The sequence below is a fragment of the Spermophilus citellus genome, assembly GCF_964194105.1.
Source record: "Spermophilus citellus genome assembly, chromosome: 6".
NCBI lineage: Eukaryota > Metazoa > Chordata > Mammalia > Rodentia > Sciuridae > Spermophilus > Spermophilus citellus.
In genome coordinates this window covers 142,334,475-142,361,726 of record NC_138187.1, presented here as the reverse complement: position 1 = coordinate 142,361,726, position 27,252 = coordinate 142,334,475, and the positions used below count along the sequence as shown (strand labels likewise).

The window sequence follows — 27,252 nt, the reverse complement described above, 5'->3', positions numbered from 1 at the left end:
CTCCCTTCCTTCTTTTTGGGTATGAGGGAGTGAACACAAGGGTGCTTTACCACTGAGCTATATCCTACCCCTTTTTTATTTATTTTGAGACAAAGTCTTGCTAAATTGCTTAGGCTGGTTTGAACTTGAAACCCTCTTGCCTCATCCTTTCCAGCTGCTAGGATTACAGGTGTGTGCCACTGTGCCCAGTTTAGAATTGATTTTTGTTTTTATTTTTATTAGTACTAATGAAAGAATGTATAGAACTCTGCTAAGACATTCTTTTGAGTTCTGACAACATATGATCTTTGGGGAATAAAGTTAAAGGTATTTTGGTTTTGTCTGTCATCCTGGCTCAGAAAAGACTTTAAAATGCAAAGACAAAACAGCAGTTGATTAGAGAGGTTCTGTTGAGTTATGTGGCACATTAGGAGAACAGGACAATATAAATAGGCATAGGGAAAAAGAGAGGATTAGTAAGTTCTCCTTCTTCCAGGTTGTAGAACCTTGTTAGTGTTTTTGTGTTAAATATACTGAGACTGGAGAATTATGTGGCCCACCCCATTTATACAAATGGAACGGACTTCTTTTCATTTAATGATCTCTCTCTCTTTTTTTTTACAACCTAGAAATCATCTGCTATGACTTGATTGCCTAAATACAGCACATCCTCATCCTCCCATCCAAGCATTTTGTTTTCTACCAGTCAGGAAAAGTACAGTGGTCTGGCAGTGTATCCTTCATGTGTATTTGCAGCTACCTAGCTTCCCTCTTTTCCCCTACCCCATGATCTGAATGTTCTCAAGTGTCATAAATATAAAGCCTAAGCTTAATCAGTACTTGCTAGTTTAAGAGTATAAGATTATTTTTCCTAAACCATTGCTATTTCTATTGCCAAGATGTACTAGTTTGATCAAAGACTAATTTTCTACATCCAGACAGCAGATATAATGGAATCTAGGTTCTCTTTTTTTCTTTGAAATGATTGCATGAGTGCCTTTGGACAGAGTGCTTACTTATAAGATATTCTGAATAATACCATAGCAAGTTTTAATGATTCCTGCTGTCCTTACTAAACATCATAGGGAAAGAAGAGGTAAATCTCTAATTAGCTTTCACCTTCATCAGTTAGATCGTGGCCTAGAACATCACTGAATAAAGGGACATTTTTCTCTAATTTGCTGATAGGTAGCACTTCTTTTTTCTTTCTCCTGAGGGGCTTCTTTTTTTGAAAAGCAGCTACCAAAAGGGTTGCCTTTCTCTTTTTTTAATTGTTTGATTGTGAGATATTTCAAACTTAATTAGAAAAATAGCACATGATCTGCCCAATATACAGATTCTATAATTTCCATTTTGTAAACGATTCTTATATCTGTCTCTTTCACTGTTTTTTTTGAAGTATTTTAAAGCAAAATCCAGAGACTCTCATTTTATTTTGTTTTTCACAATATCTTTATTTTATTTGTTTATTTTTATGTGGTGCTGAGAATCGAACCCAGTGTCTCACATGTGCGAGGCAAGCACTCTGCTACTGAGCCACAACCCCAGCCTCAGAGATTGTCATTTTATTGTACATATTTTGCATCTCTATAAAATCTATAGACTTTTAAAAAAACTTTCAAAAAACAGCCACAAGCCATTATTGCACCTTACAAAATGATTAATAATATGTTGATATCTGGTACCCATTTATTTTTTTATTTCTCTGATATTTCTGAAAAAGGTCTTATTGTAGTGTACCTGTTGGAAATAGAACCCAAACAGGTGACACAAGTTGAATTTAGTTTGTTAGGATTCTCAAAGTTTCTTTTACTATAGTTAGAGGTTCATAATCCTTTTTTGTACCATAGACACATTTAGCAGACTGTTGAATCCTATGAATCCTCTCTCTGAATGCTTTTTTTAATGTGAAAAATAAAATACGTAAGATAAAGAAACCAATTTTATTGAAGTGGAGTTATCAAGATTTTTTAAGTATATGCATTCATGGTGACTTGTGCTTTTTTACTGATGTGTTATATAATAACACCTAGTGGAAGATAAAAGAAGTACCACAGTTTTAAAGTGTGATGAACATGAGTGTATTTTAGGATATCTATTTGTAACAATTGTATCGTGATATGAAAATACCTGAATTATCTTGGTAATAGAGTAACAGCCATTGCTGTTAGTATTGTGTAATATTGCCCATATTCATGAAGGGATTGTTAATTTCAGTTGAAAGGTTGGTAAAAATAAAATTGTAAAGTTCTTTTCTTCATTCAAATTCAGAAACCCTGTGAATTCTGTCCACAATTCTGTGCTCTATAGTGAAGGAACAGCACACATTAGAAAGGATCCTGACTGTGTTTCTGCTTCACTGGCTTTTTCTAAGTTTTTAAACAACTTCTCAGGTTGTTCACTTCTTGGTCTTTTTCCTTCCACTTCTATTTGATTGGAACATTATTCCCCTGCTGTTAGTAAGACCGGTTCCCTCTTATAATTCAGATCTCACTATAAAGGTCGCTTTTTTAGGAATCTTTTTTCTTCTAGTAATATTCTTGATTATTTGTTTTCTTTGACTGTGTTTCTTCATAGATGGACCAAAAGGTAGAAACTGTCTCTTGGAGTCTTCCACTATATTCCCAGCTGAGAACAAGGTGCTTGGCATGTAGGTGTTGATGGAATAGTATAAAAGATAAATCTTAAGTTTGTATTTTATATTATATTTTTGGTCATTTTGCATTTTTTGATTTATATGTAAAATTGTAATTATAATTTATTATTATTGTTATTAATGCTTTGCAGCGTATAGGCCCTCAGGGCCACATGATAGTCCTTTCCAGCTTTATTTTGTGGGTTTTTAGTACCTTGTCTCTGGTGAATCAGGTTCTTGTACAGTGTTGGCACCTCCCCATCACCCCAGGCCAGGATATTACTAATCATCCTTGCTTTTAATCCCTCTCCTTTACCTCCAGGAACCAGCTGTCAGAAAGTCTTATATACCTTTCTTCCTAACATCTCTAAAATCCCTTCTATGTGTATCGCTACCATTCTTTCTTACTACAGAAAAAAAACTTGATACCTTAAAAAGTTTTCTTTCAGATAAAATGCTTTAAACCCAAACATTGTTTTATTGATTAAAATTTCAATTCATTGTTTTTCCTCTAGGGTTTTTTTTTTCTTGCTTTGAAAATTAATTTTGAGAGAGAGAGAGAGAGAAAGAGAGAGAGAGAGAGAGAAAGAGAGAGGGGAAAATAATTGATAATGAAGTAGAAGTAGGAATGAGATCAAAAGATTGGGTGTAGAGATTGACCTTAGCAAGGAAAGGAATCATTTATGGAGCTGGCCAAGGATTTTAGAAATTTTGGAACTTAAGTACTCTTGGAAGCCAATGAAGCAGTGTTAAGTCATGAATAGCTTTACATTTTGAATAAACTACTCTGGCTGAAATATAGAGAGCAGATTATATAAACTTAAGAAAACTGGTTATATAGGTATTCAGTAGTGAGAGATAATATGTTAGCTGGGTAAGATGAAGAAAAAGGCATAGATTCTATTAGAGATCCAGGGCATTAACAAGAGAAGGAAGTGACAAAGATGATTTCTGTTATTCCTTTGTGGTCAGTTGACTGGGTTTAGCCATTCACTAAGATAGGGAATATTCAAAAAGTATTAAGTTTGGGATCATTTGGGTTTAAATATATATTAAATGTACTTCGTAGTTTCAGACTTTCACAGATATCCAAATATTTTAAATCTAAGGTTTTACTTATGAGCTTCGATTAGAAAATTTGGTTTTGTTTTTTAAAAAGCCAAGTTTTATTTATTTATTTATTTGCTTAGTTATTAGCCCCCCCCCCTTTTTAAACCCCGCTAAGGGAATTGTTTCAATGGGAATGATTTTCTCTGTTACATAAGCCTATCAGGAAGAAGGTCATAGCTTTTTTTGTTTCTCCCTTATTATCTTGTCAGGAAACAGATCTCTGATAAAATAATGTAATTTTAAAACAAATTTTAAGCGAATATGAACTGTCCAGTCCTCTCTGTTCATTAATTTTTAGGTTCAGAAAACATTTTATATTGTATTAGATCCAGGCAGAAAAACCGTGTGGTTAATTTGGGGGTATTTTGGCTTTTCCTCACGATGAAACATAGGTCCCTGGATTTGGCATATGTAGCTTTTACAATGTTGAGGTATGTTCCTACTATCCCTTATTTTTCTAGTGTTTTGAACATGAATGGATATTAAATTTTGTCAAATGGTTTTTCTGCATCTGTTGAGACAATCATGTGATTCTTGTTTGTAATTCTATTGATGTGATGAATTACATTTATTGATTTCCATATGTTGAACCAACCTTGCATTCCTGGAATGAGCCCCACTTGATCATGGCACACTGTCTTTTTAATATGTTTTGTATGTGATTTGCCAGTATTTTATTAAGAATTTTTGCATCTCTGTTCATGAAGGATATTGGTCTGAAGATTGCTTTCTTTATAGTGTCTTTGTCTGTTTTTTTTTTTTTTTTTTTTTTTTTAATCAGGGTGATGCTAGCTTCGTAGAATGAGTTTGGAAGGGGTCCCTCCTTTTCTATTTCATGGAATAGTTTGAGGAGGATTGGTGTTTGTTCTTCCTTGAAGGTCTGGTAGAACTTGGCTGAGATTCTGTATGGTCCTGGGCTTCTCTTTGTTGGTAGGCTTTTGATGCTAAACCAAGGCCATCATCATTCTAAATGGAGAAAAATTTTTAAGCATTCCCTCTAAAAACTAGAACAAGACAGGGATGCCTTCTTTCACCAATTATATTCAACACAATCCTTGAAACTCTAGCCAGAGCAATTAGACAAAATGAAGAAATAAGAAGGATTCAAATAGGAAAAGTATCAAACTATCCCTATTTGCCGAAGACATAATTCTATATTTAAAAGACCCCCAAAAAACACCAAACAGCTTCTTGAACTCATAAATAAATTCAGCAAAGTAGCAGGATATAAAACTAACACTGTATACCAGTGATGAATAAGCTAAAAGAGAAATCAGGAGAACTGTCCCATTTACTCCCCCCAAAAAAACCAAAAAAAAAAAAAAAAAAACAAAAAAACACACAACCCAAAATTGGAAATCAATCTAACAAAAGAAATGAAAGACCTCTACAGTGAAAACTACAAACACTAAATAAAGAAATTGAAGGCTCTGTTAGAAAATGGAAAAACCTCCCGTGTTCTCAGATAGGCAGAATTAATATCGTCAAAATGTCCATACTACCAAAAGCACTATGCAGATTTAATGCAATTTCTGTTAACTAATGAAGTTCTTCATAGAGAAAGAAAAACAGTCATGAAATTCATTTGGAAAAATCAGAGGCCCAGAATAACCAAAGGAATCCTTAGTGAGAAAAGTAATGCAGGAGGCACCACAATACCAGACCTTACATTATACTGCAGAGCTGTAGTAACAAAAATGGCATGGTATTGGCACAAAATACCAGGGGAACAGAATAGAAGACACAGAGAAATACTCACAAAATACAGTTAAGGCACCAAGAACATATATTGGAGAAAAGATAGATAGTTCAACAAATGGTGTGGGGAATACCAGAAATCCATATGCAGTGGATTGAAATTGAACTATATCTCAGCCTACACAAAACTCAGCTCAAAGTGGATCAAGGACCTTGGCATTAGACCCTGCACCTACTAAAAGAAAAAGTAGGCCCAACTCTCCATCATATTGGCTTAGGAGCATATTTTCAACAAATCTCCTAAAGCAAAAGAAATAAAATCAAGAATCACTAATCAAGATGGCATCAAACTAAAAAAGCTTCTTCACAGCAAAGGAAACAATCAAGAACATGAACAAAGAGCCTACAGAATGAGAAAAAGTCTTTTTTTTTTTTAAAGAGAGAGTGAGAGAGGGGAGAGAGAGAGAGAGAGAATTCTTAATATTTTTTAGTTCTCGGCGGACACAACATCTTCGTTGGTATGTGGTGCTGAGGATCGAACCCGGGCCGCACGCATGCCAGGCGAGCGCGCTACCACTTGAGCCACATCCCCAGCCCGAGAAAAAGTCTTTACCACGTGTACCTCAGAGCATTAATCTCTAGGATATACAAAGAACTCAAAAAATTTAAGACCAAAAATCAAATAACCTAATCAATAAATGGGCAAAGGAAATGAACAGGCGCTTCAGAAGAATTGTGAATGGTCAATAAGTACATGAAAAAATGTTCAACATCTCTAGCAATTAGAGAAATGCAAATTAAATTAAAATGACACAGAGATTCCATCTCACTCTAGTTAGAATAACAGTTATCAAGAATACAAGTAGCCTGGTGGCGCAGAGGCTCAAGCCTGTAATCCCAGTGGCTCAGGAGGCTGAGGCAGAGGAGGATGGTAAGTTCAAAGCTAGCCTAAGCAAAAGTGAGGTGCTAAGCAACCCAGTGAGAAAATATTTTAAAAATATTTTCTTCCTGACTGAACTACAGGTTTAGTTAAAATAGTGACAATTTCCTTTCTTGTTTTCCTTTTTACATTTTCTGAGTAAAGTGTAGATTCCTTTGCATCTTGAGGCCAGATTTTTTTTTTTCCATCACCAGTATGAATTTAGATTTTTATGTGTTAATCATTTTATTGTTCAAATGGCCTCTTTTTATTTTTGAATTCTGTTTACTTATTTGTTGTAAAATAAATTTTATTTGAGATTGGCATGATGTCATAAGATACTTGTAAAGTAAAATACTTACTATAGTGAAACGACTTAACATATCCACCATCTCACATAGTTACCAAGTTATTTCATTTTAGGCAATTAGGAACATCTTGAAGTTGGTTTCTAGGATGTTTTGACATTAATTAGTCTCTGCCTCCTTGATTTCTGGCATACTTATCTCATACATTTTCTACTCCAGATATGGAATTAATCATTTCTATACAGGGTTTTTTTTTTGTTGTTTTTTTTTTTTTTTTTTTGGTGGCGGGAGTGGGGTATAAGGCAATGGGTATTTAGAGATTGTATCTTAAAAGTGTTTCTTGCCATTGTGATTTCCCCAGCCTCCATTTTTCTCAGTATTTTTGTAGACAGAGATAGGAATTTCTATTTCATTTTAAATTTGTAATAGTCATTAATTATTGGTAGTTTTGGTCCAAGCTAAAAGAAGGGTTAAGTTTTTTGGCTTTATGTTTGAGTCTTTTCCTCTGATGCTGAAATGGGGTTAGAAGGAGATACACTTTTATAAGGGTATTACATCATGGGGGTTCCTATCCCTAGTCTTATTCTACTTATAACTACATCTCAAAGACCTCACCACCAGATAATCACATTGGGGTTTGGAGGTTTAACACAAGAATTTTGCTCATAGCATTTCCTAACCATAGCAATGTAATTTCTTGTTTATCTGATAAGATTTCAATAATAATTTCAAAATAATAATACTAATATTACTCTTTACTATATGATAGTTAAATGCGTTTATTTTTTCTTTTGGACTCACTTCATGATGTACGTAGGTTTATTTACACAGTCCTATATAGATGGATATCAAGATTGTTCACTATTTTCTGCTGTTATAAATCCTGCCTCAGTTACTAGTTTTATGCTTTTTTTTCATACTATTATTGCTGTCATTTGGCAAGAGATTCTTAGATGTGGAAATGCTGGGTAAAGGGATAAATGTTTATATAAGTTTGCTAGATGTTACCAAATTCTCCTCCATTGATAGTTATAGTTTTCACATTCCCACCAGCACATACGAGAGTGTTCTTTTTTCCTCTGTAGGTCTGTCAGAAGTGTGTGATGCCAACAGGCTAAATATTTTGCTTATTTGATAGGTAAATAATAATTTCTCAGTGAAGTTTATAGCATGTTTCTTTTGGCCAAAGTTGACCTTGGTTTATGAGGCATATTATTTCTTTTTTTTGTAAACTATGAACATTTTTGCTATCAGGGTGATGGTGGTGGCCATTGTCTTTTTTTTTTTTTTTTGTAGTTTGACACAATACCTTTATTTTATTTATTTATTTAGTTTTATTTGGTACTGAGGATTAAACCCAGTGCCTCACTCAAGCCAGATGAGCACTGTATCACTGAGCCCTAGCCCCAACCCAGTCATTATCTTTTCTTTGTCTATCTTTTTAATATATTGGGATTATAAACCTTGTAGATTGCAAGTATATTTTCCCAATTTTTCATTTGACTTCTGAGTTTGTTGATGAGTTTTTATTGCCATGCAAGTAAACTTTTTTAGTTTTTTGTGTAATCATATTTGGAAATGTTGTGCTTTGAATTTTTTGTTTTTCCAGTACTAGGGATTGAACCCAGGGTATTGTGCATACTAGACAAATGTTCTGCCACTGAGCTATGTTCCTAAACCTTGATCTTAATTTTCTAGGAATATGTTTTAAATATAATAACTGGAACACTTTTTTAAATGCCTTTAAGGAAATTTAAGGTGATTATAATGTGATCATATTAGCTTTTTTTTTTTAACTCAGTAATTCTACAAAGTTCTCATTGCCATCAAGATGTCATGTGTTCTCTTTGTTTTTTATATTCAGATGTGTTTTTAATATGTTAATCATTACAGCAAAGCAGATTATATTGGTCTGATTTTTATGTAAGTTAGTATTTTTAATTAGAACTCATTTATGAAAGCATGAATTAAGGTTTTACATATTACACTATAGCTTTCTGTTTAGTAGTTTTAGATATGGTTACTCTTTTCCATTATTTTACATTTAGGTTACCATTTGAAGTAAGATTCAAGTGTTGAATCCCTTGCAAGTCATATCTTGAGAGCAGTAAGGTTTATAATTACATCATACTTGGAAAAGGGTAAATTGGTATGCGTGTAGGTCAAGTGTAGATTGACAAGTTTCTTCCTGAAACTCAAAATGTCCATTCTAATATTTGATGTGCATTATTACAGTACCAGTCTTTTGCAAGTAATATCTAAGTAGTAATGTGGAAATTCTTTGAGGTATTGTAAAATGTACAAAAATGGAGGATTTCTTTCTAAATCTGCATTAATAATCAAATTTTGTTAAGCAGTAAATATGGAAGTGGAGGGAAAACTACCTAAATCAGCTGGATAAACTAACTTTATCACCTCTTCACAAAATAGTAGGTTGACTAAACAGCATAATGGATAAATACACTGTCAATTTTGTCTATTAAATGTTATCAATAGTGCCAGGTGCTTCATGGCATACAGCTAGCAACTGGGGAGACTGAGGCAGGAGGATTGTAACTTAGGGCAATCTCAGCAACCTGGTGAGACCCTCAGCAACTTAATGAGACCTTGTTTCAAAATAAAAAATAAAAAGGACCTGCAAAGTTTCCCGGGTCCAGTTCCTGGTGACCACAATCCCTGTCCCCATCCCCACCACCAATTATCAATTGTGCTTCAAAAGAAGCACTTTAAAAGTGCTGTCTTGGGCTGGGGTTGTGGCTCAGTGCTCACCTCGCACGTGCCAGACCCTAGGTTCGATCCTCAGCACCACATAAAAAAAAAAATAAGTAAATAAACAAGTGAAATAAAGGTGTTGTGTCCAACTACAACTAAAACAAAAATAATATATATATATATATATATATATATATAAAATAATAAATATTATGTATATATAAATAAAGTGCTGACTGCTACCTGCCTGCTGTTTACAGATGTAACTCAGGGCCCAAAAGGAATAAGAGATAAACAGTAATACATGTACTTTTCAAAGATTCTTATCACTATTCACCAGCAACTGAGAAGGAGAAAAGAAAAATCAATGATAGATTAGATATCCTCTTCTTTCCCTTCTCTTTATTTGCACTTGTCATTAAGTGTCCCTTCAGTGTGAGAACATGGCTGTGAAGCCTGGAAGTCCTAGCAATGGATGAAAAACAAGTAGAGAATGGGAGAATAGAGGACAGACCAGTTTTTCTTAGCTTTGTAGACCTTTTAGTAGCTGTCATATGTGAAATATAGCAGAATAGCTGAATGGTTAAGAGCATTTTTTAAAAATGGAAACCTGCTGCTTTTATTAGCTCTGTGATCTTATATGTTTAACCTTAGTCCTGTAACTCTTAGTGAGACCCTGTCTCAAAAAAAAAAAAAAAAAATGATTATTTAGGAGGGTTATGTGAGATCATGTGTATGAAGTGCTTTTATTAGAACCAAGTAAACTGCTTGCACAATCAATAAATAGTTTCTCCTGTTGCTGCAAGTATTGTTTTTGTTGGATTTCTTGGAAACAGATATTAAGAAAATGCCAGTTGAGATCATGTGTGATTTTGCTATGAATGAAAACGAGGTGAGGAAAGTCTGAATTATTTACTTCTAATTTCATCATTTCTAACCTTAATCAAAATAAACCAGTATTGTGCTGAAAATTTTAATATTTTCAGCTTCTAAAATATCTGTTGACATTTTGAACATAAGGGGCACATAGTAGTTCCTTAATCTTTTCTTTTACCAAGTTCAAAGCTATCATTTAAAATTACATTTTCATGTATGCAAAAATTACATAGTACTAGGATAAGAAGACAAAATTAACAGTTGTTAAGATATCAGCTTATTTTGTTCAAGTAATCAACATGCATGTTTTTGAAACCAAAGGTCAAAATAAATTAGTAGTAGGATATTTATTTTAAAATAAGGATTTTCAACATTATAATAAACTTCACTGTTTAGTCCAGTTCCCTTTGAGGACTCAGTGTCATCATCAGATTATCATTTTTCAAGATAGAATTATTAGGAATATAGAAATGGTTTTAGATTGATACCTGAGATAGAAGGAATTTAAGTGTCTGTTAAGATTCTGCTAAGAATTCAGTTTTTTGTAAGTTACTTTTTTTGAGCCTGGCCTGTTTAGAAGAAAAAATAAGTACCTTTTAAAGATCCTATGTTTTAATTGTATTTGCACAAATAGCACATGGATTCTTTCTATTTACATTTATGTGTGCACATACATGTATATGTCCCCCTGCTTTTTTTTTTTTAACTTTTGAGGTTAACCAGAGGAATGACTGCACTGATGGAAGGATTTCTTCTGTATTTGATTAAATACTAATTTGGTGATTTCTTCCTAAGTGTGACTTTTATTTAGAATTTTGGTCATTCTGCAATCTTAGAGAGTAAATTAAGTGAAAAATTGAGTTGAACCAAGATTTGGGGGTGTTACACAGCTCTTTTTCAGAATTACTTGATGTAGTGTAGAACACTTAAGCTACTGATTTGCACATGGTAGATATATTGAATGTAAATAGAATTCAACAGACCAATTAATAAGTATTTAAACATATTTTTTTGTGTGTGTGATTCTGAACTATAATAGATATTATAGTTATACTCTGGTGATTTATCCCTTCATAATAGGATCAGGGAAAAAATGTTACTAGAATCCATAGAAGAAACATCCTAAGACTGACAAATTAATATACTTATGGAATAAAAACACCATTTTAAAGTTAGAGGTTAATATTTCTTGATTTTAAAGTTCATGATGGAGTCTTACAAAATTATTGTGAAAATACTTGTATCATATCACTCTGTGAAAGTTTTATTTACCTTCTTTTATTAAAAAAAAGGCTTCTTAAAAGTGCATTATATACACTGTTCATCCTAGAATCAAGTGTTCATCAAACATCTGTAGTTCCCCCCATCCCTCCCCAAGAGGTTTTTAATTGGTGATGAAGAATAGTTGTCATCTACCAAATTAAAAACTGCAAGTTTGTAAACTTGGCACTCAGAGAAAGAAATATATGCCGTAAAATGATTAAGTATTGGCATGTGTACACCTGCTGTCAGGAAATAAACTCGTATGTTGCAGTCTGGCAGACATGCATCTTAAAATGTATTGAATGAAACTGCTGCTGTATTCTTTATCCTTCCTCCTTTTTTCACCAGTACATCCTTTCTGTGCCTATAGGTGATTACTTTTGCTTCAGTTAGAGGAATATGATTTCATTTTTGCAGATATACTTGAAATCAGATGTACTTAATTTAAATGGTGTTATTCTTCAAGAGTGCAGTATTTGATCTAATCTAATAACTCATTAAAATACTAGCTTGGCCCTTAACACCAATGAGGAAACAAAGTTTGTCTACTTTGAAACATTTAATAACTTGTTTTTATAAAAACTTGAGCCTGAGACACATTAATATTTCACATTTTATCACATTATGTCAAAATAATTTCCCCCAGTATATGTGAGTATTAAAAGAAATCTCAGTTATTTTTAAAAGCAAATACTAGGATGGGTACTGCATTGATGAAACATCTGAACATTATGGAATAACTCAACTAAATCTTATTGCGTGGAATATAAGTTTTTAGAACCCTAGAAGTCAGGTCAGAAATTTTCCTTTGCACAATTACAAAGTTTCCTTAAAATTGATAGTAATGTTTTATTTACATTTAATTATGAATTGAAATGAAAAGCTAAATCTTAAATGAAGGATCTTTTTACTGTCTTCATTTTTTAAATTAAAATTTATGTGGAAAAATATATGCTGATACATTTTATTGGCCCCTAACATAATACTTGAACCATTGATGTATGCATGCTTGTTGTTGCATGTTAATACACAGACTCCCCTTACACAGTTTTTTATAGATTGTTTTGGGATACCTTTTGTCATATGATGTTTTAGTTTTAAGAATTACTTTCTTAAGAAATTAAAAAAATATTTTTTTTGAATTCCTTTATGTGATGAGTTTTAACTAAACCTTGTACTATGGATGTTGTCAGTTTTAACTATACATGCTTTTAGCAATATTTACAGATTGCACACTTGAAAAAAATTGTCCTTTTTAGTGTAGTTTACGGTGACGATACCTGCTTGCCTTTTCCTTTGCAGCGTTGGCACAGGCATTGTGCTTATTTTGTTGTAAATGGTTCCAGTATTTTATCAGTTCGCTAGGCTGGAACTGATGAGAGGTAATTAGGTGACTGTATTTACAGCTTGAATAAGAAACTCGCCAGTGATTGAACACAAACTCATTGGGAGGGGGCACAGGATCAATTCTTAACTTGGCAAGACAGATTCCTACGTACACATCTTCCAAATGCAAACGACGAATACCTAAAGAAACTTTGAATATCTTTTCTGCCAGATCTCCAGAAAAAACATAACCAGTTCCAGAACAGAATACAGGGTAACGTTCACTTGGGTAGAGGTCGGGAGGCATGTACCACTTGCTGTCTTTGTTTCGATTGGGTGCATATCCTCTCATTAGGTAACCAGTAAAATAGTTATGTCTAGGAGGCAGGTCTGGCTTCAGTAACTTATGTATTAAATATTCAGTGTTGACAAACATGTCACTGTCCGTTTTCATAACATATGGAACATGTGGACAGTATGTTGCCACCCAGTTCATACCCATGAGTGTTTTAATGGTCAGATTATAGTATGTATCTAAGTATTCCTGTTGAATTATATCATGATACTGTTTGCTTTCTTCTAGTATTGCACGTTGAAGGTAGCCGTTTAGCTTAATACTTATGCCCAACAAAAAAATTCGTGTGATTTGGATACCAGGTGCTAGACTTTCGTTGCCCCAGGTTTGCCGAATAGCTCTTCTAGCTTCTACTTGTCCAGGTTCTGCTGCTATTAGTAGTATTAAAAAAGGACTTTTCTCCTGGCATTTTCCAGGCTCATTGATAATATATTTGAAATGGTAAGAATTTGAATGTCCAATGCCTTTTAAATTGTAAATACTTCCATTGGCACTAAGTGTATTCTCCAGCCCTGTAACTCCTTGTGGTGACAGGTCTGTGTTATTGGAGTTAGTTGCTGTTTGGGGCCTCAGAGTTTGAGGAACTGTATCTTTCCAGATGTTCCGAAGGGAGCTGTGGTTTGTTTCACTCTTTGTAGAACGAAATCCTCGGAAAGTGTATGTCACAGGATTTTCTTTGAATCCAGCTTTACCTGGTAGCCAGTCATGATGATTGAAAAACAGAAACATAGCAAAAAGAAACACTAGAGAAAGTACACCAATAAGATGAGTACGGAACAGAGACCTCTTGGCGGTCCAGGTCATCTTTGCAAAGCAGCAATGCCTTCTTCTCCACTGAAGCATGTTGTAAATATCCAGTGATGGTATAGGAAATATTGGTGGCTGAAAATACTGTTTTCTTCTCTGAATCAATACTGTTCTTTGGTATTCATTTTCTAATTCAGTCACGTTGTGTCCCCTGTAGTCATCCTATAAAGATAAAGCATAAAGGTTTATAAAGTGCTAAATACTACAAAAGTGTCTGAAAGGGCCTCTGGGTGCTAATAAAATTAGGACAAATAAGAGGTTCTTAATCTGAGAAAATATAATAATGCAGAAACAGCTCATAATTTGTTTCCTTTCTGCATCATAATAATATTACTGAGAACAAGATTAATTAAAAAATATTTTGGTAGCAATTAACACTTTTAAAGAGAAGTGATGGATTAATTTTCTACTTATTTCATTGTCTCAATAGCTCTGGTCATTTGTACATTGGCTTAAGTTAAGGATTTAAAAGTTATAAGTTTCTGGATTCCTGAGAAAAGGCCACGTAAGAAGGTCTTGAGAACAGATGGAAACTTTATTGGCATTAATTAAAATTGATTTGACATACCATTGGTGGTATAGTGCACAGTCAGCGGCCTTTTTTGTAAAATGGTCATGTATCAGTCGTGGGACAGACGGTGCAAGGTTGATTATGGCAGAGTTCTGTTAGTCACAGTACACTGCTTGGCATGTTTCCATTGGCCCCTACTGTGTTGAGAAAGTCAATGAGAAGATGCACCTGTCAAAATTAATTTTCAGGGTCCAGTAACTTCAGAGTAGAATTTTTAGACAGTAATAAATGATTAACATTTTCAAGTACTCTCTTCTAATTTTAACCTTCCACTTCAAATATGAAATATTCAGGAGGTCTTTCTTTGTCCTTAAGATTGATTTTTAAAGTATATAAAATTATTTTAATTATCTGGTTTTGGGCAGAGGATATCATATACACTGTAACAGTTTTTCTAGGCTTCCTGTAAAATATAGGCAGTAGCTACAATCAGTTCCAACTGTTTAAAATTTTAATTTTCATAAAATGTGTTTTAAAATACTCTTGAATTATGCTGTTGTAAATCTGCATTCAGACAATTTATCAAATCCTTAGGACTTTTAATATCACAACACTTAGAGTTTTTAAAAAAGTTTTTGAAATGTCAGTATGGGAAGTTAATGATTCCACATATTAAAAATTGGCTATGTCATCTTGCATCGAGGCTTTCACGAGCATAGCACAAACTTATTCATGTTTGTTCTTAGATGTTTCTCTTTGTTCTTAGATTTTCCAGACCAAGAATTGGGGAAATAGAGGTAGGCAAAGAGCTGTAGTTTGAATTCCATTAAAAGAATGGAAAAATTTTGGGGAAAGAAGACTAACAAATATATAATTTTGATTTTTTTCAGTTCTTTTCTGAAAATAATTTCTTTAAGCAAAATAAAACTAATGAAAATTTTAATGTAGAAATATTTGTTTATTTAAAAATTTATGTAAATGCATTTGGTTATTTAGCTTGTCATACTGAGTCATGGTTAATAATAGATTTGTTTAACATTGACATGAAATTATTTTAGGAAAAATAGCATTTACATGTAAATTCTCATAATTGATTGATTACAGATTAAAATTCACATACATAATATCAATACCTTGAAAATATTGGATAGAAAGTTAAGACATGAATGAAAGTACTATTCTAGTAGCAGCCACTAGGAGGAGCAAGTAGGTGGGAATTTGAAAGAACTTCTGAAGTGTAACAGTACAGGCACCAACCAGAATTTGATAATTCTTACTTTTTGAAATTATATAGTGCTTTTAGAAGTCTTAATATTCTTAACAAAATAATTAATCATTTCATAGTTATAAGCTAATTATTTTAAGTTTGGGGTTTTAAAAGCAATTGTTCATTAGAGTTTATTTGCATGCATTTAAATTTTTTACGTTACTGTAAATGAAGAACAAGACTATTCATTGTATCAACAAAATATAGTTCTTTTGTAAGGGAAGTTAAGAATAATAGAGCTGAGTATTCTGATTTAGGAAGTCATCATTTTCCTTCTTGTACTTGTAAATAGTTGGCCTTTGTATTTAGACCAGGAAACAATTTTTAAGATTTTATTACAAAACGATGCATTGGGCAACTAGTAAATTCCCCCTCCCCACCTCAAAAAGAGATCAGTAGATGTTAGGGTTATGTATGTAAATTTAAAAGAAACAAAAGTTACTTTTAAAATTTGTTGCAAGTATTCCAAACAAGTTCAGGGTACCAGCTTTCTGTTTCAGTCAAATAAATCTCTTAAATGTGTAGATGTATGGTTTAAAAAGCAATAAGTATAAGGTCATGTATTTGAATCAAGATATTGATAAGGTCATGTATCTGAAGAGGTGAATTGAAATAAATATTATAGTAATAAGTTACATTATTTTGATGAAAACATTATATCTGAAGTGATTTCTCCAAAACATTTCAGTGCTACAGAAAAGAAAAAATTATTACATATTGTGATCTATCAAGTACAAAATTTTGGTTCTAATATGTTTTATAATAATATATCATAATGTTGCACCTTAATTTAAATTTTATGATAGTTGTGTGTCTTTAAATATTAATCTGTGGAGGCTTAAAATCTGTATCTGCTTGTTTTGGAATCTCCCATTGATAAAAGAAGCTCATGTATCTAGCCTTAAAAAAAATTCTTTGTTAGAAGTTTCCTAGATATTTATCATAGTTTTCTGTTAAGAGGAAGTAAAATTGAAGCAACTATTTCTCCTTTTATCAAATGATAATATATATTCTCCAGTTAATGCCTGTTACATTTGAATTCTTGAAAAGTGAGAACAAGACAAAAAAGCTTAATATTTTGGCATGCAAATAGTTTTGTACTTTTATATTTTTAGAAGAGAAATGACTTTGATTTATCTCTTACAATTCTTTTTTTATATTTTCAGTGTGTATTTATTTACATCTTGTGGATCGAAGTTCATGCAAATGATGTTACTGTAAAATGCAGTTCATTCCACTCACATGCATACAGAGTTTTATCATTTGACTTTCAAATGTGTTGATATATTTAGTCTATTGGAACAGCCTTAGATTTAAGTGGTGCTTTAATGGAAAAACTTATACACTTTCCTTTTGAGATATCTAGCTTATAAAACTGCTTAATTAGGTGATTTTAACATTAATAAAGGTAACAAGAGGGACTTGATTTTTTTACAACCTTTTTTTCTTAATACTATATTATTTTAATCTGTTGGAATAAAACTTCATGGTTATTATTGAGAGTTGATGTTGAGATGTAGTAGGGCCTGCTATACATGGCTAATCTTAATTTCATAATACAGTGCTTACATATTATCTTAAAAATGTTTGCCTTCTGTGATTATTAAATAATACTAGTAAATTATAAAACAGGGAAAATCAAGATATTGATAGTTTTATAAAATTTTTAGGAATATCCTTGTTCTAGAACTCCTTGAGGTTTTTTTTTTTTTTTTTTTTTGCTATTCTAATGATGATTGTTGCTATAATAGTTTATTTGATTGATCTCTATACTGAATGTACATATAGTGGCAGTAGTTCATTACTACATATTAACATACCCTGGAAGCATATTGGCTCCCTTTATATTTAATGTTTTGAGCTGTTTTGCGTTGCTGTTTGTGGATATTTTATATCATAGTATTTTCACATTGTGTTTTGGAGTTTCACTTTTAGAATGAACTCCAGGAGCAATTTGAGGTTTCTTCCTTTAGAATCAGTTACCTAAAATAAAAGTTCACTGTTTCAAATAGAATTTTTTTTTTAAAGCAACTATTGACATTTCTTTGTTTAAAGTTGTGTTCGTGGACACTGTACTAACATGTGACTCTACTGTGGTGTTATGGTATGCACAAACTCACACTGCCTTATGTGATCCTTTGCTAATGTTTTCCTTTTAGTATCTTATAGCTCAATAATACTTAAAATTTGTTGATATAATCTTAGATTGTATTCATTGTCATTATTAGAGCAAGTAGATTTTGGAGGGAAGATTTCATTACTGTAAGCAGTTAAATATTTTGTTTTAAGAGGACTTTGCAAAAAAGCTCATAATATTAAGATCATCCTAAATGCTGTTCAATGTAATTTCACTGCATTGTCTCTTCATAGCCATTTTAAAGAGTGCACTTTAATTTACGAGATAAGGATTCATTTTGACCTAATTTAATGGAGGATTGCTGTGTTTTCTGTACAGAGCTACAGATTTTTTTAAGTTTAATTTCTCAGAGAATCCTTTAAGTGTGTTTTGTTACTATTTGCTTTTTCCGTCTTATATGTCTATAGTCCATAATTACTCCAAGCTATATACTTAGCTGAATAAAACAGTGGCAGCTTGTCTTCTAAACAATGACAAATTTTAAAATTATTTATTTAGAACCCCTTTCTTAGTTTCAAGGGCAGTGAACTGTGTGAACTTGTTTATAAAGGATTAGTGCCTCCAGGGTTATAAAAAGGTAACACATTTAAACAAATATCATACACAAGATATCGACATACCTTCCTTGGTCAGGCCATTTATGTGGTGAGGATTATGCCCACTGAAAATAGTTTTGGCACGCCATCACTTCAGCAAAAAAGATGCTATGGAACATGCGCACATCCCCCAACAGTCTGCCTTCTGCGATTGCTTTTCACAGTATCCAAAGTGTCCATCTGTCTGCTTGTCTTCAAGTTACCCTCCTTGTTCATATGGGTCCTAGTCTTCTGAGGTTTCCTCTTTCTTTCATTCTCTCTTTTGTTAAACAAAAGAGCTGTAGTTGTCCGCTGTATTTGGAGCACTGTTGACTCTTTCCGACAGTTGATGCATTGAAGCTTTTTACATCTGCTGTTTTCCTGGCTGGACAATGCAGTGCTGTATTCTCTTCTCAGTATCCATATTTCTAGTATTAACACTAAGCTGCAGTGTAAAGCAGCAGAGCTAGAATCTAGTGCTTCGGTTGTGTTGGAAAAGAATAGGATTTACCTCTCTTCTTTCGTTGCTGTGTGGCAGCTGCAGGAAAGATTTTTTTTTGAGCAGTTTCACTGGGGTTTTAGTCTATAATATGAAATCCACGGTTCTTCAGCTGCTTGCACAAGCAGGCAGCAGTTTAAATGTGGGCTTGACAGATGCTCTCTCTGACAGAGCAGAATTTAACGTCACTGCTTGGCTGAATCCCACGTGATTGTTTGCATTCATTTTGACTAAAAACCTAAGGTAGAGAGAAGCTTAGAGATTTTACTTCTATGTGATAAATTACATATATATTAATGTAAGTGTAGCGATGAGTGAATAATGTGAAAATGGGATGATTATGAAATGAATGGTTATGATTTTATTTTATTGCAGCTCACCCGCGTCCCCCCCCCCCCCCAAAAAAAAAAAGCAGCTCGGGCTTTCTAAACATTTCTGTGTTAGATGGTAGCTTTTATGCTTCTTAAATGCTTTGGGTAGGGCATAAGTAATACAAGGTTTTAAACGTAAATTGATAAAACTTAACCCCTTCAGGACTTTTCTTTCTCTTCAAGTCCCCCCCCCCACCCCCCAACATTGCTCTGAGTTTGCTAATAGGTAGTTAAGATTTACACTATTTATCTTTCATCTGTAATTTAGACTTTTCTCCTCTGTTTTCTGCAATTGGTATAAATCAGCTGCTGTAGATTGCTTTTAACTATTGAAAGATGTGACATAGCTCACTTCTTTTTTGCTGTGTTTTAAGTGTTTTTTGAAGGCAGTAAATTTTGATCACTTTTTAATGTCAACATTTTTAATTTGTTTCTTTTCTTTAAAATTACATTTGTCATAGATTCAAACAAATAATATAGTAGTAGAACACATTTGTATAGCATCTTCTTGGTGAATTATGGGATCTTTTATTTATTTATTTATTTTGTACCAGGGATTGAACCCAAGGGTGCTTAACCACTGAGCCACGTTTCCCAGCCCATTTTAAAATATTTTATTTTGAAAAAAGACAGGGTCTCGATATTTTATTTTATTTATTTTATTTTTTTTTAAAAGAGAGAGTGAGAGAGGAGAGAGAGAGAGAGAGAGAATTTTTTTTTTAATATTTATTTTTTAGTTCTCGGCGGACACAACATCTTTGTTGGTATGTGGTGCTGAGGATTGAACCCGGGCCGCACGCATACCAGGCGAGCGCGCTACTGCTTGAGCCACATCCCCAGCCCAGGGTCTCGATATTGAGGCTGACTTTGAACATGTTGTTATCTTCCTGCCTCAGCCTCCCAAGCCCCTAAAATTACAGACATGAGCCACTGTGCCCAGTGAATTATTTTTTTTTCTTAACTATGTTGTCTTATACTAGTATTTCAGGATGGTTTAGTAACTTGTCATGAAGCAAATTTCATAAACATTAGATAATCTGAAAGCCTCCTTAATATGATTATCTCTTGGACACTTTTGGTATCTTGCTGTTTTTTGTTTTTTTCCTGAAAGAGCAGTGGGCAATTTTTTGTTTTGTTTTGTTTTTTTAAAAATAGCCTTATCAGTTTTTCCTCTCATATTATAGGGACTAAGTAATTCCTTGATATTTATAGTTCGTCCTCAGTAATATCTGTTATTTCAAATGATTGAATAAAGATTTATATTTTCTATAATATTTTAAAAAATTGTCCTCATTTAAAAAAATTTTTTTTTGATACTGAAAATTGAACTCGGGGCGCTTGACCACTGAGCCACAATGCCAGCCCCTATTTTTTTTTTCCTTAGTTATACATGGATACAATGTTATTTATTTTTATGTGGTGCTGAGGATTGAACCTGGTACCTCACAGGTGCAAGGCAAGCGCTCTGCCACTGAGCTACAGTCCCAGCCCTGTCCTCATTTTTTTTTAAAAAAATATTTCTTTAGTTGTAGTTGGACACAGTACCTTTATTTTATTTATTTATTTTTATGTGGTCCTGAGGATTGAACCCAGCGCCTCGCTAGGCGCCGTGTCAGTGCTCTACCATGGCCCCAGCCACTGCCCTTACATATATTATTTTTACTAAAAACTAAAGAATAATTTGGTTTTTAGTAATAAAAGTGTGCTAATAAAATCTGCTCTTTAGTTTTAGGAATCATGTGATTTTGTTTCTTAGGCGTATATGTCATTTTTCTAAAAATTGTAGAAGGAATTTTATATGTATGTATCTGTATATAGATACACATACATATGTATAATATATATATATATATATATATATATATATATATATATATATATATATATATATATATGAAATCTAAGGACTTTAGCTAATCTAGTTTGAGCGAGAGTACTAAAACTCTTCTTAGCACTTAGTTTTTATCTCCCACCATACTACAATGCATACTACTTCTTTTTTATTAGATAAACTGGAGTAACAGAGCAAAGGTTATGAAACAACCTAAAATAATCTTTTTCCAAAAGTAGAAGTAGATTTTTGTAGATAAGTGTTTGGTAGTGATTTTTTGTATAAAATTTGACTGTGAGTTAGTAGGCAGTGGCCATTTATTGTTTACCCAAAGTGAGGCTGTATGCTAACCACTTAAATTGTTACATAAAATGGCTTTTATTTCTCATGATGGTTTCATTATTGTAATACCATTTTAAAGAAACCAGTGGCTAAAGTTGTTAATAGTTAGCTCAAATATCAGCTAATTAGTGATTAAAGAACAAATTGGTTAACTTCAGAGCAAGAGTATCTAAATTTTTATGCTGTATTCTTAACCATTATACTACATGGGTGTTAGAGAAATTGAGAATTTTTTCCCCAACACTTACACAACATACCCAGTTATCATTAATAGAATTATGTGATGTTTATATTTTCACTTTGATCACCTTTTCAATAAATAAATTTTGATTAACTACTGCATACTAAAATTTCATTTAGGCACAGATTATTAAATGTTGGGCATATGAAGATGATTTAACACATTCCTTATCTTTCTCTAAGAATGGATAAAATAATTATTTTAAAATCCTTTTTTAAAGTAAAAATTTTTGATGCTTGGTAACTGTACATATTTATGGGATACATTGTGACATTTTAATACAGTATGTAAAGATCAAATCAGAGTAATTTCCAAATTCATCATCTTTGCCAATTTTTTTGATTGAATTTTTTTTTGATGTTCCACTGGGTTTTTTGGGTGTGTGTGTGGGCTGAGGTACTGGGGATTAAACCCAGGGACAAATAACCACTAAGCTACATGCCCAGCCCTGTTTTTTGTTAAAAAACTAAATTGCTTAGGGCCTTCATAAGTTACTGATACTGGTCTGGAACTTTTGAGTTTAGCCTCTCAGGGCTCTGGGATTACAGGTGTGCACCACCACACCTGGAAATCTTAATTACTAAGAGAGCTTCATGTTCATTAATGGTTCCCTCCAGTGTTGGCTTGAGCCCCTTCATTACCAGCAGGCCTTTTTTTTTCAACTATGCTTACCAAGTATTGATATAACAGGAGACTCCTAAAAATTACTAACAAAAGATGCCTGTGTACTTAGTCAGAATTTTCTTCAGATTTCGAGGTATATATCCACAAACTGTTTCTTAGGTTTAAGTCATGCTGATTAAGAACTTTTCTATAAAGAAAAAGAGAGCAGAGCTGGGTCCATGCCTGTAATCCCAGCAGTTTGGGAGGCTGAGGCAAGAGGATTACAAGTTCAAAGCCAGCCTCTGCAATGGTGAGGTGCTAAGCAACTCAGTGAGACCTTGTCTTTAAAGAAAATATAGAATTGGGCTGAGGATGTGGCTCAGTGGACAAGTGCCCTTCAGTTCAATCCCCAGAATCAAAAAAAGAAAGAGGAACTGGGGCTATACCTGGGTTCAGTCCCCAGCACCACAACAACAACAACAAAACAAAATACCAAAAAGAAAAACAGCAGATGTGACATTAAAAGTTCCTAGTTTTTTTTTTTTTCTTTTTTCGTAGCATCCTACATGTTTCCAGTCAAGAGAAAAGTAAAAATCTTATGACAGGCAAGTTGTACAAGTTCTTCCTTTAGTTTCTTTTCATATCTGAATTCTACAGTTAAACTAAGTCAGTAAATGTGGCAGGTTTCTTTGTGAGACTCAGCAAACTGGCAGCTACTTTTACAGTTATAAAATGACTTATAATTATTATTTGCTTAGATCTACTTTTAATATTGTAACACATCCCTGATGGCCAGTTAGGTGTCCATTACTGTGCGCATTCTGGCCATAAATGTCCGTCTGGTTTTAGCATTTTCCTTACCTTGTCTAGAAGAGCCCTCAAGAAGCTAGAATTTAAAGATGGGATTAGGGATGCCTTCTGATTCCTAGTTTTTAATGGGTAGAGGAAATAATTATTCTTTTGTTTATGCAGTTAATATTTTTGAATGATTAATACATAGTAAATCAGATGTAAACCTGCTGTGCAAATTGCCCACTATCTGATAGTAATTCATGGAGTTTTATTATCTATTTATATTTGTATATAAGTTTAAGTCATGTCCTTGGTTGGAAAAAAGATTTAGAGAAAATTTTTAAATTTTATAGGATGAGACCACTTAAAATAGTGAGAAATTATCTTTGAGTAATATGAGAAGGGAGGCATAAATCTACTCTTTACTACATTTGTCTACATTTCTGTTTATGCTTTAGTATGAGTAGTTGGCCTCTAAAATGAAAGTACTTAATTTCGGCTGATGCTGATTAGAAGAACTAGCTGTCTTTTTTTTCAGTGCTGGACAGGAATGAGTCATAATTTTCACTGCACAACTCTGAAAACTGCCATTTCAGAGTGTTATCTAAAGGCCACTTTTAGTTTCATTGGGGTCCCTCAGCAATTTTGCATAGTAATATTAGAGTTTATACCTCTTGATTATTTTAAAATCTGATGCATTGTATTCCATTCTGTAAAAAAAATAGACAAAAGACTTATTTTTGCTTATTGTTAGTAAATGGTATTCCCTTTTTGTAGAAAAAAATAGTGTTTATTTAAAAGTTAGAATTATCCTCTGAAGTATATAGATGATCCATAATTCAGTTTTATTCTTTGAGTTCACAAAGCAGGAATTACCCTGAGAGCAAATTAGCAATCTCAGAATGACCACAAGTGTCAGTGTTTGCCTGCCTTATTTTTCTCCTTCCATTTTCACCAAGTTGTACAGCCAGATACTCATATTGTTTAAAAATTTCTTTTGACTTGAGAGCAAAGTTAAATTGATGTGTCATTTTTAGAACTATATAGACGTCTTCATCTGTTTTAATTCTTACAAACTATCAGTGATCCTAAGGGAAAATATAAACATTTAAAATCAGCAGTGATATGGCAAGTATAAAATCAGCAGTGATATGGCAAGTGCTAATTGGTTTCTCAGACACCTAGCAGTTTCAGCCAGGAATAGTACCTTTAGAGCTCTGGTTCTCAATGGGCACAGTACTGGGGGTAGTACTACTTGCTCTCTAAAGGTTCTGGAGAGCATTTAGTGGTAGGGCTAAGGTAAGTAGTAGTCCTGCAGTGTATGAGACAATTTCTGTAAACAGCAAAGGATATTACTGTGTTCTGTAGGACCTCTGAGTGTCCCATTGATAAAAGATCATTTTTTTTGTAATTAAATGAATCTAAAACATTGGCTTATAAAGTATATTTTTTAGTTTTAATATGCACTGAATTTTCTAAGAATGTAACTACAATGTATATCAAAGGAAGCTTGTACTTTACTTTGTACTGAACTTTGCAGGTAATTCACCATTTTAGAAATTCATGTTGCTTATGGCATTGATGTTTACGGTAATTAAATCTGTCAGTATAATTGTTGCATTTATTATGATTTTATTGGTAGGTATCAGAATCTGGATAGCCATGTCTGGTGTAATGTCTGACAATTCCATGTTGAAATAGGTATTTTTATCAGTTCACAGGTTTACTTGTAGATGTGTCAAAGATCTGATTTTTAAAATTAAATTATTTATTTATTCTAATTTGTTATACATGATGGCAGAACGCAGTTCATTTCATATTACACATACAGAGCACAATTTTTCAAGTCACTGATTGTACACGAAGTATTTTCACACCATTGATGTCTTCATACATGTACTTAGGGTAATGATGTCTAACTCATTCCACCATCATTCCTACCCGCTTGTCTCCACCCTTACCCTCCCCCCATCATCATTATGAGTCAGCATCCTCATATCAAAGAAAACATTTGGCCTTTGGTTTTTTGCGATTGGCTTACTTCACTTAGCATTATATTCTCCAATGCCATCCATTTACCTGCAAATGCCATGATTTTTTTTCCTCTTTTAATGCTTAGTAATGTTCCATTATGTGTATATAACAAAGTTTCCCTAACCATTCATCTACTGAAGAGCATCTGGGTTGGTTCCACAATTTACATAATGTGAATTGTGCTACTATAAACATTGATATAGCTATGTCTCTGTAGTATGCTATTTTTAAGTCCTTTGGGTATAAACCAAGGAGTGGGGTAGCTGGGCCAAATAGTGGTTACATTCCAAGTTTTCCAAGGAATCTCCATACTGCTTTTTGTATTGACTGCACCAATTTGCAGTCCCACCAGCAGTGAATGAGTGTGCCTTTCCCCCCACATCCTCGCCAACACTTGTTGTTTGTCTTCATAATAGCTGCCATTCTGACTGGAGTGAGATGAAATCTTAGAGTAGTTTTGATTTGTGTTTCTCTAATTGCTAGAGATGTTGAACATTTTTTCATATATTTGTTGATTGATTGTATATTCTGTTCTGAGAATTGTTTGTTCAGTTACTTGGCCCATTTATTGATTGGGTTATTTGGGTTTTTGGTGTTAAGGTTTTTGAGTGCTTTATATATCAGAAATTAGTGCTCTGTCTAATTTGCTTGTGGTAAGGATTTGCTTCCATTCTCTGGGCTCTCTGTTCACCTCACTGATTGTTTCTTTTTTCTGAGAAGAGGCTTTTTAATTTGAATTCATCCCATTTATTGATACTTCATTTTAATTCTTGCCCTATAGGAGTCTTACTAAGGAAGTTGGGGCCTAATCCAACACAATAGACATTTGGGCCAACTTTTTCTTTCACCTTTCTTTTAAGTGCAAGGTATCTGGTTTAATTCCTAGGTCCTTGATCAACTTTGAGTTGAGTTTTGTGCATGGTGAGAGATAGAGGTTTAATTTCATTTTATTACATGTGGATTTCCAGTTTTTCCGGCATTATTTGTTGTAGAGGCTAACTTTTCTCCAATTATGTTTTTGATGCCTTGGTCTAATATAAGATAACTGTAGCTATGTGGGTTAGTCTCTGTGTCCTCTATTCTATACCATTGGTCTACAGGTATATTTTGGTGCCAATACCATGCTGTTTTTGATGCTATTGCTCTGTAGTATAGTTTGAGGTCTGGTATAGTGATGCCACCAGCTTCACTCTTCTTGCTAAGGATTGCTTTGGCTATTCTGGGTCTCTTATTTTTACAGATGAATTTCATGACTGCTTTTTCTATTTCTATGAGAAATGCCATTGGGATTTTGATTGGGATTGATTGAATCTGTATAGTGCTTTTGGTAGTATGGTCATTTAGACAATATCAATTCTGCCCATCTAAGAACAAGGTAGATCTTTCCATCTTCTAAGGTCTTCTTTAATTTCTTTCTTTAGTGTGCTGTGGTTTTCATTGTAGAGGTCTTTCACCTCTTTTGTTAAGTTGATTCCCAAGTATTTTATTTTATTTTATTTTATTGAGGCTATTGTAAATGGGGTGGTTTTCCTAGTTTCTCTTTCAGAGGATTTGTCACTGATGTACAGACATGCTTTTGATTTATGGGTGTTGGTTTTATATCCACCTACTTTGCTGAATTCATTTATTAGTTCTAGGAGATTTCTGGTGGAATGTTTGGGTCTTCTAGGTATAGAATCATATTGTCTGCAAATAGGGATAATTTGAGTTCTTCTTTTCCTATGTGTATCCCTTTAATTTCTTTCATCTGTCTGATTGCTCTGGCTAGAGTTTCAGGAACTATGTTTAATAGAAGTGGTGAAAGAGGGCATTCCTGCCTTATTCCAGGTTTTAGAGGGACTGCTTTCAATTTTTCTCTATTTAGAATGATGTTGGCCTGGGACTTCGCATAGATAGCCTTTACAATGTTGAGGTGCCGCAGTCTGGCTGGGCACAATTCAGGAGCCACTTGTCAAAAGAAACTAACTTTATTTTTAGAACTACAAATGCCAAACAAAACAGCTCCTCAGGAAAAAACCCTCAGAGCCCAACTGCCACAACCGGCTTCCCACAAGCCTCTCA

The 27,252-nt window shown here is 33.4% G+C and overlaps 2 protein-coding genes across 2 annotated transcripts in view; one reads left to right on the top strand and one right to left on the bottom strand.

The window, feature by feature from the left end:
* Positions 1-27,252, top strand: part of CDC73 (cell division cycle 73) — a 127,065-nt gene that overhangs the window by 48,291 nt on the left and 51,522 nt on the right. The window lies entirely within an intron of this gene.
* B3GALT2 (beta-1,3-galactosyltransferase 2) lies at positions 11,980-19,080 on the bottom strand. The gene is made up of 2 exons (XM_081297100.1): positions 18,524-19,080; positions 11,980-14,150 (listed from the first exon to the last, which is right to left on the bottom strand). Exon 2 carries the CDS (start codon positions 14,022-14,024, stop codon positions 12,756-12,758), a length of 1,269 nt encoding a protein of 422 aa, XP_081153226.1. The 5' UTR covers positions 14,025-14,150; positions 18,524-19,080; the 3' UTR covers positions 11,980-12,755.

What these genes read in the sequence shown, in the direction of transcription:
- B3GALT2 (XM_081297100.1), bottom strand. Translation starts at nt 14,024, where the DNA reads ATGCTTCAGTGGAGAAGAAGGCATTGCTGCTTTGCAAAGATGACCTGG.